This window comes from Cupressus sempervirens, chromosome 5, assembly GCF_028749045.1.
Source record: "Cupressus sempervirens isolate cs-2001-9-10 chromosome 5, ASM2874904v1, whole genome shotgun sequence".
Lineage (NCBI taxonomy): Eukaryota > Viridiplantae > Streptophyta > Pinopsida > Cupressales > Cupressaceae > Cupressus > Cupressus sempervirens.
In genome coordinates, this window is record NC_143122.1 from 89,485,074 (window position 1) to 89,500,112 (window position 15,039).

Here is a 15,039-nt window from a genome sequence, read left to right on the forward strand (position 1 = left end):
ACCTTGATAGTTCCATTTGTCAGTGATGAGCTTATGTTCTTGGGGATACTTCTGGCTGAAGTGATCAAGGCATGCTTGATTTCTTTGAGGTGCATCCTTATGTAACCAATTGTTGATATCTGGAGTGAGCTCCTCATGAAGAGGGATTTTCGAGGATACAAAGGTTGTTGGGCCAAATTGTTTGTATCAAGGAGGTGGAATCTCCTTAGCTTTGTAATATGTCGGTCGTCCATGGGCGTTTGGATCAAGTGGGAGTGCCCCGACAGCAAATGCATCCGATAGACTATACTCTCCATAGCCTTTGTTATTGATCTTCACGGTAGATAGGGTGGAGGCGAGGATGGTCTCTAGGTCATTACAAGTGTGGGATGAGCTGGCGATGGCTGTGCCGATATCAATTCCAGGGCAATGGTTTGTATATGAGGCTTCAATCGCATTGCAGTAAGCAAAGGGTTCTAGATCGGCATGGATGGTTACCTCAGTGCCCTGATGCAAAAATTTGATGCATTGATAGTAAGTGGATGGAATGGCTTTCATGGCATGAATCCATGGGCGACCGAGGAGGATGTTAAATGGTAGGTTTAGATCAATAACATGGCAGAGTGTTTCTTGGATGATTGGCCCAACCTTGATTGGCAGCAAAATAGTTCCTTCTGTGGTTCTTTCCAAGTTGTCATAAGCTTTGATGGTGATAACCTCACTGATGATATTTGCCTCAGTATACCTAGCTTGTTTTATGAATTTTAGGGTGCAAATATTCAAGGCTGATCCATTATCTATCATTACTCTTTTCACAACAAAATTGGATACCATGATGGCTATGCGAAGCGGAAGGGTGTGATCTGGCTCGACCATGGGTATGTCGGTGGGTTTGAATGATAGGGCACATGAGGAGGATAGGTGTCCAACAAGATTACAAAAATCAGTAGCGTTGATATCTGAAGGGACACGGGATTCTATCAGAGCACTATCAAGGATGTTCTTGTACACAGGACTAGTGCGAAGAAAGTCTAAAATGGAGATTTGGGCTGGCATGTTCCCAAAGTGTTCCAAGATATTGTACTGGCTTTTTGATGGAGTTGATGGTGCTGGTGAAACTGGTGGGCATGCGATGTTAAATCACGCTCTTCGAGTGGTGACTGCACACTCATTGTTTGGTCCTTGGATATTGATAACATTGACAGAAGGCTCTTTCTCGGATATATAACCTATGAGGCTACCATAGTCTATATAGGATGAAGTGTGGTCATTGTTCTTCCCATGTTGTTGGTTTGGCTCGCGGTTGTTGGTGTTGTTGTTGTTGGCTTGGATAGGTGCTTTTTGAAGATTTTGGTTGTTGTGAGGAGGAAAAGCATTTTGATAGATCTGTAAGCCTGCATTGGGAGAGGTTTGGGCACCAATGGTGATTTCTTTCCGATCAATGAGGTCCTGCACATAATATTTTAGTTTCATGCATCTGACGGTAGTGTGACCTTTTACCCTATGAAATTTGCAGTACTCATTGTCTTTGTACCATGCAGCTTTGGATTGGCTTGGGTCGATTTGCTGGGTAGGAGGAAATTTGATGAGGTTTTCCTTGACTAATTTCTCAAAAAGGACATCCAAAGGTTCACCAAGGGGTGTATAGTTTCTAGGGGCAGGTTGGAATCTGGGCTTTTGTCTTGTAGCTACATTGATGACATTAGCTTGATTGCTAGACCCTTGGAAGTTGGGTCTTGGATTGTGGTTTTGATAGCTTTTGTTATTCTACTGTTGGTAGTTGATAGCTTGCTGATTGTTTGGTTGATATGGTGGGTTGGACTGGTTTTGAGGAGGACCAACAATATTCACATGTCTGGTGTCAGTGACACCATTTGTTGCAACGTGCTTGTTTTTTTTCCAATATCTAGACTTGTCATTGGAATGTGATTGATTTTGGTTGGCTTCCTTGTAAATCTTGACCACTCCATCTTTAATGAGTCCTTGCTCAAGGATCATTCCTTTCTCTTTTATATCTTTGTAGGTCTGCAAACAGTTCATGGTCATGTGGTGAGCCAAGCTAGGATGGGCATTATCAATAAACATTTTCACCAAATGGCGCTCTGGCAAGGTGCAACATATGCGGGTGGTAAGGGTTTGCCATCTTTGCAGATATTCGGGAAGGCTTTCTCCACCTTTTTTCTTAGTGTGGACAAGATCAACTACTGATAGCTCTGTCTCAACAAGATGGGCATATTGGGCTACAAATGCCTTAGACAATTCAGCAAAGTTTTTAATTGTGCCATATGGTATTCTATAAAACCATTCAAGAGCTGGTTTGGCCAAGCTTTTGGGAAAGAGACGCAAGAGGAAGACGTCATCGTATGCCACTTCTTGGTAGTGCATGTACAATTCTTTGATATGTGTGACAGGGTCTCCTTTTCCTCTAAATTTGTCAAATTTGGGTGTCTCAAAATGCTTGGGAAATGGTGTCATGGTAATGGCTCTGTCAAATGGGTAAGGATACACATTCTCAAACTTGAAGGTTTTTGGATCACTTCCCTCCTAGATGTTCTTCAAAGCTGTCTACATGGCTTCCCATTCTGAATTAATGGGTGATGGTTGGGGTGCCCCCAATGTAGGAGTGCCCTGAGGTAGGTATGTGCTAGATGGGGCAATGGAATATGGATGGCTTTGAGTTATGGGCTGGTAGAGATTGTACATGGCTTGGGCAACTGAATGGTGGATGATGGGTTGTTGAGGTGGAGGTGGCACATATTGCTGATTGTGTTGTGAGGCTTGCTGTTGATATTGGATTTGAGGTTGGGATTGAGGAACATAGGCTGGCTGTGGGATAAATGGATTGCTTTGTGGAGGTAAGGTATAAGATGGTTGTGAAGCTTGGGGAAAGGATCGAGGAGCTTGTGGAACTTGACTTTGGATTTGAGGAGTTTGACCAATATATGTGGGTTGTGCCCCCATTTGGGAAGGTGTCTGCATGGCAAAACAGGCCAAGTAATTGGTGGTTGGTGGTGGTGGATTTCCTCCTAGAAGTGCAATAGAAAAATAATTGGTAATAGGAGGTAATGGATTAGTTGGTGGTGGAGGTGGTGGGAATTGAAAGCTTCAAAATGGAACGGATGGGGTTTGATAGCTTGGCGGTTGGATTTGAAAGCTTGGTAGAGTGGTGGCAGGAGCTTGGGTCACTTGAGAGCTTGGAAAAACATTGGTAGTAGCTTGTGGGGTTTGATAGCTTTGTGGAGTGAGGGTAGTAGCTTGTGGATTTGTGGCTGATGGAACTGAGCTCCAAGGACCTAGTGGAAATGATGGAATTGTGTTCTGAGCTAAGGTAAACAAGCTAGGGGTGATGAAAGGTTGATTACTTGACCCCATGGGTGGCATCCCAGTTGTATATTGCTGAGGTTGGCCAAAGATACTAGCACTGATTTGGGAGATGGGTGGATTTGGAAGGCTGGGTTGGAGAGCAGCATCAACAATAGTGAAGGGAGTGAATGGTGAGGTGTTTTGGGCGAAGGGGGTTTGGGATGGAGTGGTATGGACCAATGCTGGAGTGGTGGTGGTTGGATTGGCTTGTGGAAGGGAGATTTCAACTTAAGTGGAGGCTGGTATGTTTGGGTCTGTTGGATCATATGGGGTGGGTTGAGGCTCTTCTTTTGGCACAGATTGAGGATAATTGGAATCATAAGAGCCTATGGGTGGTGGGAGTTGTCCAAACAATGGGTGAGATGGCTCTGATAGGGGATGAGGTCTTCCAAAGTCGAAGGCTCCAATGTTGTCCCTTTAAAAGTTAGCCATGATTGTTTCCTTGTTTTTGTCTATAATGACGTTCACCAATACTACATTTCCTAGTTGGTTCATGAAAGTTTCAATGTCAGTAAGTGATGGTATAGCATTCTCTGGGCTGAAGGATGGTTGAGTGCTCAAGGGGAGCGATGCTGTTGGATCCAAATGATAGGGCTCCATTGTTTCTTTCTTCTTCTTGCCTAAGCGAGTGACGGGTGGCATGAAAATGTAGAATGTTCCTAGGGATGAGATGCAACAATGCTGATGGATGCAAAAAGGGGGGAAGGCTTTTCTATGCAAAAGATTTCCTAGGTTGAGGCAAAGCTATATGAAAAAACCTAAGGAGGATTGGGTTGGGGATTCTAACTTCAAAGATATGTTGCGAAAGCATGAAAGGTCTGCTTTCCTATGTGCAAGTTTGGTGGTGATTGTGTCAACTTAAGGATAGACTGATGATCCTTTAGGAAGAACACAAGATTGACAACTTGTGGATCCCAACCTTTAGCTCAAGGTGATGAGGGATAACAAGTGACAAAGCTAGATTACCCTAGACAAAGCTCTGTCAAAAGGGATAACCTTGGTGAGGCTGGTGGATTTGGAAGATGTTAGGAATGGCAAACTTTTGGTAAAGTGACAACAATTTTGAAGGCTTGGATGCGAAGTTTTGGATTGTTGGCTAGATGGTTTGGTTCTAAATGAGATGGATGAGCTAAAATGCTTAATGAGAGGACTAAAGATGGCTGGCTTTCCTACAAAGATGACTCTAAAGTGAAGCTTATGCAAGAAGATGTGGAGAAACAAGGGGGTCTAATCATAGAAATCATGCCTATTTGGTAAGGCATAAGCATTGTTAATTCCTGGATGTTGGTTAAGTTGGATGGTGCGATCTAACCAGGCATCTTGAAGGGCTTTTTCAGCAACTTTGTCTTCTGTTTTGTGGAGTTTGGCAATTCGAGGGCTTGGTGTTAGTTCTTTTCTCTTGGCTGAAAGTTCTTGGTATGTCTGAGATGGCTTGAGTTTAACTTTGTGAAACTTCTGTTTGGGTTTGGGTTTGGGTTGTTCTGACATCAATTCCTGAATCTGCTTGGTTTTGAGAGATCTCGATTGTTTTGCTTCAATTTGTTCAACTTCTGAAATAGGCAGTGACTACACTAAGTGTGCCCTAAGCTAGGATTGAGCAAGTTTGGAAAACATTCATTCAACAAATAAAAAAAATCAAGCAATAGATAGGAACAACCAGATAGAAGTTTTTGATTCTCAAAATGTGATACTTGCGTTGAGGAGTGTGTATGTTTTACAAATGTTTCGATCAGTCACTTCAAACACATTAACATCCTAGATGGTTGTCTACAAGGCTGACAGTTGGTATAGCTAGGGAGTCCTCGATATACGCAAGGTACGTGAGACCCAAATCCGTAGATGAAACCAAAAAGATATCACACAATCGAGAGGAGTGGTAACCCACTTTCCCTCTTTCACTTCTCAAGGGTATAAAGTTCCTTGAGGCTTAGCCCGAGTGACAAAATCTTGATTCCAAAAGAGGTGTCTTTGGATTCACCTCCCGATTTTTATACTTCGCCGGAACGTTGGAGGTGAGGTCGTCCAAGGGGTGATGAAATCACCAAGTAGGCCTCCTAAAAAGAGAAACAAGGTTTTGGATCCTAATCTTATGCACCCAAGATGGCCTCGAAAGACGACAAGGGGAGAGAAGGCTTGGATGACCTTGGGCTAAAAAATACGTTTGTTCTTTTACCAACTGACTCTTATGTGTTTGATCTAGACTTTGCAAGCACTCATGTTTAGGAGACAATGTTCAATTCCAACTTTGAAATGCGTCAACAAAGCAAAATCGATCGAAGAATGCAAACAAGAAGAAGAGTTAGGGTCAACAAGAAAGTAAACCCGCGCACCCGGAGGCCCTCCACGTTAAGTATCTATTAATTTCCTTTAAAGCATTCAAGAGGCGGTGTGATTTTGTTTTAAGCCCAAAACAAAGATGTGTGAAACTCGATTGTCAAGCACGCGCCCGAAGGCCCTCCACGTCAATAGTTGTTCAATTTTAGTGCCCAAATGAAGTATTAGCGAACCTAATGTGCATTCAAAGAATTATCTAAGTTAGAAAAACTAATAAAAACACAAGTAAGTGAAGTTTGACCGTTGTGGAGCACTTAACACCCTCTTAGGTGGACCCATCCCCATAGATGGCGCTGAGATTGCAACCAATGGTTAAATTGATGGGTGATTAAAGAGGGTGAGTCCAACTACAAACTCACTTAAAGCATTTTTATTTAGTTTTTATAATTTAGAAAATTTCTAGAATGTAGATTCTTTTTATGTCCCAAAAGATGAAGTGTAATGATATTGCAATGGTTAGTTGATCTTTTGCATTCAAGATTAGATTTGTTGTTTTAATTATGCATTCTAAGAAAAATTTTGATTTTTATCCATGGCATTCAAGAGTGTGTTTTGAACAACATACATTTAAAGAAAAATGTGTTTAACCATTCAAGTTCATTCCACGAAAAACTTAAAAAAACATGATTGAGTTTGTTGCTCCAACCTGCAATGAGACAAAAAAAAAAATTGATTAGTCATCCGAAATATTCCAAAATGAAAGCTTAACTATGGGAAATTTTTTTAAAACTTTTTTTGTTACTTTTTCTAGGCATAGAAAACGCTTAGAAAAATCTCTACTCTATGGAACCACAAAAAGTTAAAATTTGATTTATACTTTAAAAAAAAAAAAAAACTACAAAGTGCAGAAACAAAGATGTTAAAATATAAATGCAACAAAGATAGGCGAAGATGACAGTTCATTAGGCAGAGACGCCAAACTGCAGAGACGCTGATCTGCGGAGATGACAAAGAAAGATGCGGAGACAACAATTTAGTTTGGCGGTGCAAAAAATAGGAAACTAGGCGGAGACGCTAATCTGCGGAGATGTTGATTTGCGGAGACGATAGTTTAGGTTGGCGGCGGTGGAGACAACAGTTCAGGTTGCCGATGGCAGAGACGACAGTTTAGGTTGCGGAGACGACAGAGTAGAGCTGGCGGAGACGACAATCCAGGATGCGGAGACGACAGTTCAGTGGCGGCGCCGACAGCAGAAAACCAGGCAGAGACGCCAATTTGTGGAGACGATAATTTGGTTGCGGAGACGACAGTTTGCAAGCGTAGACGCCAATCTGCGGAGACGACACTGCGCGAAAAGAACTGAAATGCGCGAATTTTTTCCAAAATTTTTTGGTTATTTTCGAATTTTTAGAGGGTGTGTCTTCTTCCTAAGTGCGTTCTTTAACCTGCAAAAACAAGAAAAACACCCTACAACCCACTCAAACAATAACCAACATTAGATGGTTAGTTTATAAGAACAAAACATAAGGTGAAATAGATGAATGAATGACCCATAGTGGGGTCCCACCGGGCGTGCCAAAATGTATATGAAAAATATGTTAGCAAGAAATACTAATCTATTAAGAGAACAAAGCATTAACTAGCATAAAAATTATAACATATATGAGAGACAAAGTGAAACCCTCAAATGAGAATATGAGCCATAGAATGGCTCTCCTAATAAGGATGGTCACTTTATTTAGGGATGAGTCTATTTGCTTAGATTTGGTATGTATGCTCAAGGTTCTCAAAACTAGCTTCAATGGAGATAGAAAATGGCAAATTGGTAGCTTTGTGAGCTCTCAATTTGGCATCATAAAGGTATGGTTAAGGGCTTTGGTTTCTCAAACTAGCATTATAACTTTAACTCAAGGATTGTGATGAAATGGCTTGGGAGGGGATTCAATTTATAGGCAAAGGGCTTGAGGGTTTGAGGGCTAAGATGCAAGGATGGGGAAAAGCTCAAGGAGGGCTAGGATGCACTCAAAGGGGAGCACATGGATTGTGCTTGTTTAGCACCAACCAGGGAGTGACACATGTCACAAGGTGAGTGGATGGAGGCAAGGGGATGGATGAGTCAACAAAGGAGGCTCAAGGGATAATATCTTCATAAAGACCCTTCATAATGGCTTGTAAGAGCAATGAATGGGCTTGTAAGAGTCTTTATGGCCTTTGTAAGAGCATTCATGGCTTAGTGGTTGGAATATTTTGGAGGGAGTTGAGATTGTTGACTTTTCTTGGCTTAGGAAAGTCTTAAGCTTACTTAGGGAATGTGACAAGGTTAGGAGGGGGGATTAGAGGTGATTTAGGATTAGACTAAGTTTGTTAGAGATATGCAAGTGGATGGCATTCAATGAGGGTGGGTGAGTTAGTGACTAAGCTTGGTTAGTATGGGTGGATGGGGTGGATTAGGCTAAAAAGGGGGTTTAGGATAGTTTAGGGGTTATTAGATTTGAGGGCTTTATTTATCAAATAAATTTATTTAATAAATGAAGATTTTGGAATTAGATAGAAGAATAGGATTAATTGATAAATAATAGGTTATTTGATTTATCAATTAGGACTATAGATGATTAATTAAATTAATCAGCTAGGGGATGACAAAAGATTAATTAAATAAGAATTTAATTAATGATGCCTTTAGAGATAACTAAATAGAATTACCAAAGCGGTGTAATCAAATTTAGGTGTCTATACTTCTATTTGTATAAACTTGTTATATTCAAAAGATTTTGATGGTCACAATGATACAAACAAATAGAATTAATTGCTATAGACAATTTTAAACTTTGAACACTAAAATAACTTTTAGATTCTAAAGCTATATACTAATATTAAACACTTTTTTTTTTTTTCAAATTTAATAATCACTCAATAACCTCCTAACTTTATTTAAGCCTAACATGATACTAAGTTTTTATTTTTAATTTTAGAAGTTGGCCTCTCCTTGTGAAAGGGAAATTAGACAAAGTTATTTATATAGCAAGTTTTAAAGGCTTATATACAAAGAGCTCAAGAGATCAAGTCTTGTTGAGTGCATGCCCTCATATCTAAAAAGGATGAGGCACGATTGTGCCCGGACAAATTTGGTGGAATGAATATCTCCTAGTCTTTAGTTCTTAACCAAAAAAGCTAGGTGACAAACAATGATTCTTGATAAAAGATCAAGGAAACATTTAATAGCCAGACAAATTTGCTAGAATGGATATCCCCTAATCTTTAGTTCGTAACCAAAAAAGCTAGGTGAAAAAAACTGAATCTCCATAAAAGATTAAGGAAACATTTAATAGCTGGACAAATTTAGTGGAACGGATATCCCTGAGCAGTTCTTAGGACTGGATATCCCTTGGTCTTTAGTTTTTAACCAAAAAAGTTAGGTGAAGAAAACTGAATATCCATAAAAAATCAAAGAAACATTTAATAGTTTAATTTGAGTTGAACCCACTCTATATGAACATTAAATGATTCACCAAATGGCTGTCCTGTACTAAATTTATTTATACCAAGTGACTGTCCCCTAATAAATTTAGGGATACCAATTCCTAGGTGTCTACTTTAATGGTACAATCAAATAGTTGTGGGTACATAGACTGCACTCGGGAAATCAGCTTTTAATGACAGTAATGGCGAGTTAGCTTGGACTAAATAAATTCTCACAACCCTCAGCTTGGTAAAATCCAGTAAATGCATAAACTACGACTACAAAATACATTAATGCTTGAGTTATATAAACATGTATTCCAAGCAAGGCATTGCAGTGAAAAGAGATGGAGAAATTTGTCAAGGGTTTGAAGAAGATAAAAACAAAGACAGATGATGATGAAGATAAAGATGAATTAGAAGAGTGTGAGCCTGTTAGTCCCTCTGGCCGTTTGTTTAAGGGACGTCTCATAAATTGTCATGTTATTTGTTTGTTTGGTTGCAAACAAGTCATCGAGATTCATGAATTCAAAAAGAATGTGGAAAATTCTCCACTCTTCAAGCACAAGCGTTTTTCTAGTGTCGTGGTAAGTCGCATGTTTCTCAAATTCAATGGAATGATTTTGGTTGTTATTGTTATCTTATTGTTAATATTATTAGATATTTCTAATCTATGATATTATCATGGGTTTCTTTAAATATGATTGGTTTTAGCATTAATTTTACATGTCCGATTTTATAATTTATTATTAGAGTGTTAAAGAATCGAAGGAACTTCTTAGTATTTTGAAGTGTCATTATAACAATTGTCAAGTGTTTTTTTTTGAAAGAGTGGTCACACTTTTTCCAGTTCAATTCTGTAATTTTAGTAGTTTGTTTTTCACTTTAGTGTATTAGATTTTTATAATTAGGAGGTTTATGTTGTTTCTTTTTTAATTTGTTAAGTATCAATATTTCAAATCACATTTCATCATTCATCGTTAAGAACTTAAAGAATTCAAGGAGATAATAATCATAATGATTTAAAAGCTGGATCTGAAATATTAATGATGAAAAATAACATAATCTAATTTAGTAGCAGCAACAATGATATTGTCTCATGTTGTCAACTATTTTGTAGTATCATAGTTTAAAATCTTGTTGTTCTGGTACTCCTTTGGTCGATTTTAGTCATTCATTTTTATCATTATCTCATTTTTAATGTTAATCAATGTCTACAATTTTTGAAGTCTTCGTCCCTGTTTTTGAATTCCAGCATTGAATTCCAGCATGAGGTTCTTGTCACATCAACTTTTAGAATCATGTTTCATTATAATGATGTTGGAGAACTGAAAGAGATGAAAAATTCTAATGTTCTAATGATAGATTATGAAGTGTGATCCAAATCATTGATACTAAAAGAATACAATGTAACTTAGAAGTAGATTTGACAAGCTTGCCAAATATCTTTCCAATTTTATGAATACCCACATTCTTTTGAATTCATTTGAGGGATTTTAGTTATATGTTGCTGTTAGGACATATTTAATGTTATTGGATTTCTGAAATTTATTGAATCGAATAGAGTTGATAGTGTAAATTTGTTTAGCATCACATGCTAGAAAACTCAAAAAGATGAAAAACCCTAATACCGTATCATGAACTAGAATCTAAAACGTTAAAATCAGCAACGACATTGTCTCACATTGTGAATTGATTTGTGATGAACAGAAGGAAGACAAGAACGGGAAGCTGAGATGGGTTCCAACAAAAACAAACATAGATGATCATATCATAGTCCCACAGATTGATCTCACAACTCATGAGAATTCTCTAGATTTTGTCAACAACTATGCTGCCAAGTTGGCCACGGCTCCTCCACTGGATCCATCAAAGCCTCTGTGGCAGCTTCATGTTCTCAACATAAAGTCAGCAGAAGCAGAAGCAACAATGATATTCAGAATCCACCATTGTTTAGGAGATGGAATTTCTCTCATGTCTGTTTGCTTTGCTTCTTCATGTAAAGCAAATGATCCCAGTTCCTTGCCCACATTACCACGCCCTGCTCAAAGACCCACCAAAAAAATCAGCATTGTTTACTTGATTTTTATGTTATTTGCAAGGTTTTTGCTCATGATGTACTATAGCTTTCAAGACTTTATGGGAATGGTGGGTATCCTTTCAGACATTATAAAGGATAGTAAGACGCCCATTAAGGGATCAAGAAAAGTGGGATCAATGCCTAAGCGTTTGGCACATATTAGTTTCAGTTTGGACGACGTCAAAACTATCAAACAAGCTGTGAATGGGGTAGAGTGTTTTTCAAAACAAAAAATTGTTTCATATTTGAAAATTTAACATGTTTTTATTTTGGAGTTTGATTGTTTTCTACTTGATACATGTTTTTAATTTGGAGCAATGCAGACTGTAAATGATGTGATTCTAGGAACTCTGGCGGCTGCCCTGGTCAGATATTTGGACCGGATATATGGTATGCATCTATCCAGCATTGTTATTTGTCTCTGCACAAATTTGATGTCTAAGAGTTTTTAGAGAGTGCAAGTAAATAATATTTTTGCACAAATATGCTGAGTAAGAGTTTAACTCCAACACACTCAAATTCACATTGTTTCTTAAAAATATTAAAAAAATATGTTTATTTACTTATATGCATTGCAGCAAGTCGGGAACAAACTCTGCCATCAAATCTCGTTGTGAGGATTTTAATCCCTGTGAATATGAGGGCGGCACCAGGCATACAAGTGAGTTATTTTTATTTTTTTAATTAATGATTATGTCCACTTTTTTTATTCTATATTTCCTAAACATAATAAATGTTTTTATCAGGAGCTGGCAGACATGGAGAGTAAAAGTGGGCAATGTCGGTGGGGTAATGATCTTGGATATTTCATTATTTCTCTTCCAATGCTTAAATATGGAGATCCTCTTCACTATGCGCAGGCTGCAAAAACTATCTGCAATAAAAAGAAATCATCCTTGGAGATGTACGCAAATAAGCTAATTGGCTACCTTCCAGGCGAGGTATGTGAAACATAACAGTAAGTCAGTTATAAGGGAAAAGTATTCATAGCTAAGTTTTATGTATTTTAAATTGTTGAATTATATATCAGATTTCAATGAAATCACTTAATTGTTTATAATTATTTTCTTTATTTTTAGATAATAATAACTTACCTTTTAACATTTATTAGTTACTAAATGTCAAAAAATATTATTTCTAAAATGTTTTGTAATACCTACTTAATAAGTTCCAATATCATGTACTAATATAATATTGTACATTGGCAATACTTATGCAATGTTACTTAAACTTTGTGAATAATATGATAAGCTAATATAATCATTCAAAGATTGTCAAAACTTATGTGCACAAATGTCCTAATGTAGCCCAAAAAACTAACTATTGAAGGCATGGGTGGCTATTGATTTCCAGTAATTGAGAGCCTAGAGGGGTCAAGGAGCATGGAGTGTGCCAATGTATCTGGTGCTCTTTCTCTATTTAGTTTCGAGATAGTACAACTGAATGTATTGGAATGTGTTGTGTACAAATGTTCCACTGATCATGCACTATTAATACCAATAAAATTGCACAGTTCATTAATGACTACCTTTGTTTCAAAAGAAGATAGATATTAACCTACTAAATAAATGTTTAGTGGATGTCTGTAAATTATAAATTAATTTCTTACTATAAACAATGTTTATGATTTAGATAAAGATTATGATATTGTGTAGTTTTTGAGTCGAACTTATTGACTCATGTTTCATGAGTAGTGATTCAGAAAAATCCATCTCTCATGAGAATAAATAGGACACTAAACAGCCATTGGATCTAGGTGATGCTCACTTAGGTGAAGCACCACGAAGTGTTGCAAATGGGGTAAGTGAGCACCACCTAGATCCAATGAGTACCGAGTGTTTCATTTATTCTCATGAAAGATGGATCCTTGTGAATCACTACTTATGAAATATGAGTCAATGAGTTTGGCTCAAAAACTACACAGTTAAATCTTGATAGCAATATGATAATTTGACTTGCTGTGGAAAAATGTCTCCTACTTATCAATAGATAAAGATGGTTTAAAGTTATAAACAATTAACTCAATTTATAAGTTTTGAATGAATGTTAAAATACATTAAAAAAATTAGTACAATACAACTTTAAACAATAATATTAGATAAAAAAATATTCACAGTTTTTTAATTGGCTCTATAGTAATAACATCGTGTGTTAAATGGCCCTGAAAAGGTTGTTATGTTTTGAATGGCAGTTGTGTGAAAATGCTTACTTCAGAATGGCTTACAACACGACATTAACATTCTCCAACACAGTAGCACCAGAAGAGGAAATTGATTTCTTTGGTCAGAGAGTTACATTCATTGCTCCCACTACGGTTGGTCACCCACAAGTAATTTTTCTACCTTCCTCACATCATTATTAGTTGGACTTTAAATAGTCTGTCTGTCGCTAACTGCCATGGATTGAATGTTTTGTCAGTCTCTGATAGTGCATTTTATGAGTTACATGGGGAAAGTGAGGCTGGTGGTCACATCTGCAGAGAATTTCATGCCTGATCCAGACCGCCTTTGTTTGGATTTTGTTGAAAGCCTTGGTCACATGAAGCAAGCAGCTTCTGCCAAGACAAATGGTTCAAAGGAGAAGCTCTGACAAAGTTACTCGATTTTTAGTGTTGTAACAGGGATTTAAATTATTTATTTAGATGGATTTTTTAAAGAGAACTATTAAGTTATATTGAAAATAAGGATTGTTCATATAGCAGTACATATTGTAGTTTTTGTTGAAGTTAAGACGGATAAGAAATATAGGATGGATTTTGTTTTCCATTGTGCAAAAGCTATAAAGAGAGATGGTTAGTTCATTTTGCTTCATAAATTGCACAGGGGTTTGCTTTTAGACAGTCGTAGTGATTAGTTCCTTTTTGTCAGATGGATCTTTTAATTCTTTTGGCATAGCAAAGTCACAATTTTATTCGGCCGGACATTTGGGTTTTAATCATATAGACCTTACATTAATGTTTTTTTTCAATGCTTTTTAAGTAATACATATACTCTCTGCTCGGGAGCTTTAGTGGTCATTTTTGTTTTTAAGGGATGAAGTGGCTTATATTAATTTGTAGTTACATTTAGTTTTAAATATAAAATATTAGAAATTTAAACATATTTAATATCTAAATTAAAAAGTACATTTTTAAATATAAATGGTAGTTGTTATGTTTAATTGAGTTTTAGTAAATCTATAACTTAAATATTAAATCAAATTAATTTAAATTTGTTTTATTCTAGTTGACTAATAAGATTTGTTTAATAACTAATAAAGATGATGAATATAATTATAAATCAAGTAAATTAATCTTCATATTGAAGTCAACTTCTTTTCCATAATTATAACCAACAATAAACATACAACAAATAAAAAATACACAATTTCATAGTACATCACTAATTAAAATATTTTCCAACTCTTGTAAAATTTATTTGATGTATATCCTCCAACTATGAACATCTATGAAACTGCACTTTTTGAGACAATTTCAAATAGTCCACATGTCATGTCTATGATTCCACATTTTACACACTCACATATCTATAGATATTTCTTCCATTAGGTTACAATTTGATGGATTTAATGATTGATATTCCAAAATCCACATTTTGTCACAACTAGGTAGAATATTGGTAAAGGTTGAGGGGTTTGAGGTAACAATATATTTGTGAAGTTTTTTATGTGCATTCAATGAATCTATTACACATGTATCCTATAATCTTTGCTTTCTTAGATATGACAACCCATGTTTCACGAGGGCACAAGTTTTGTTCATTCATCCTTCATTTTACATATTAGCTAAGGTATTTTTAACTCTCAAATTTCACAAAAATATCTTATATGTAATGTATCGGGACATAGCATTTAAGAACATGAAAAATGAGGGAAATCAATCATT

The 15,039-nt window shown here is 36.8% G+C and overlaps 1 protein-coding gene across 1 annotated transcript; it reads left to right on the top strand.

Moving 5' to 3' along the window:
• The first annotated feature begins 9,338 nt into the window (after positions 1-9,338).
• Positions 9,339-13,917, top strand: LOC149554686 (wax ester synthase/diacylglycerol acyltransferase 5-like). The gene is made up of 7 exons (XM_089833511.1): positions 9,339-9,663; positions 10,787-11,365; positions 11,480-11,546; positions 11,735-11,817; positions 11,903-12,097; positions 13,348-13,485; positions 13,575-13,917. Exons 1-7 carry the CDS (start codon positions 9,424-9,426, stop codon positions 13,743-13,745), a joined length of 1,473 nt encoding a protein of 490 aa, XP_089689637.1. The 5' UTR covers positions 9,339-9,423; the 3' UTR covers positions 13,746-13,917.
• Positions 13,918-15,039: the final 1,122 nt, after the last annotated feature.

Bases quoted from the DNA above. Each gene is read 5' to 3' on its own strand.
- LOC149554686 (XM_089833511.1), top strand. From the start codon at position 9,424: ATGGAGAAATTTGTCAAGGGTTTGAAGAAGATAAAAACAAAGACAGAT. The intron at 11,366-11,479 runs GTAGAGTGTTTT...GGAGCAATGCAG, and splicing joins TCAAACAAGCTGTGAATGGG to ACTGTAAATGATGTGATTCT. The intron at 11,547-11,734 runs GTATGCATCTAT...TATGCATTGCAG, and splicing joins ATATTTGGACCGGATATATG to CAAGTCGGGAACAAACTCTG.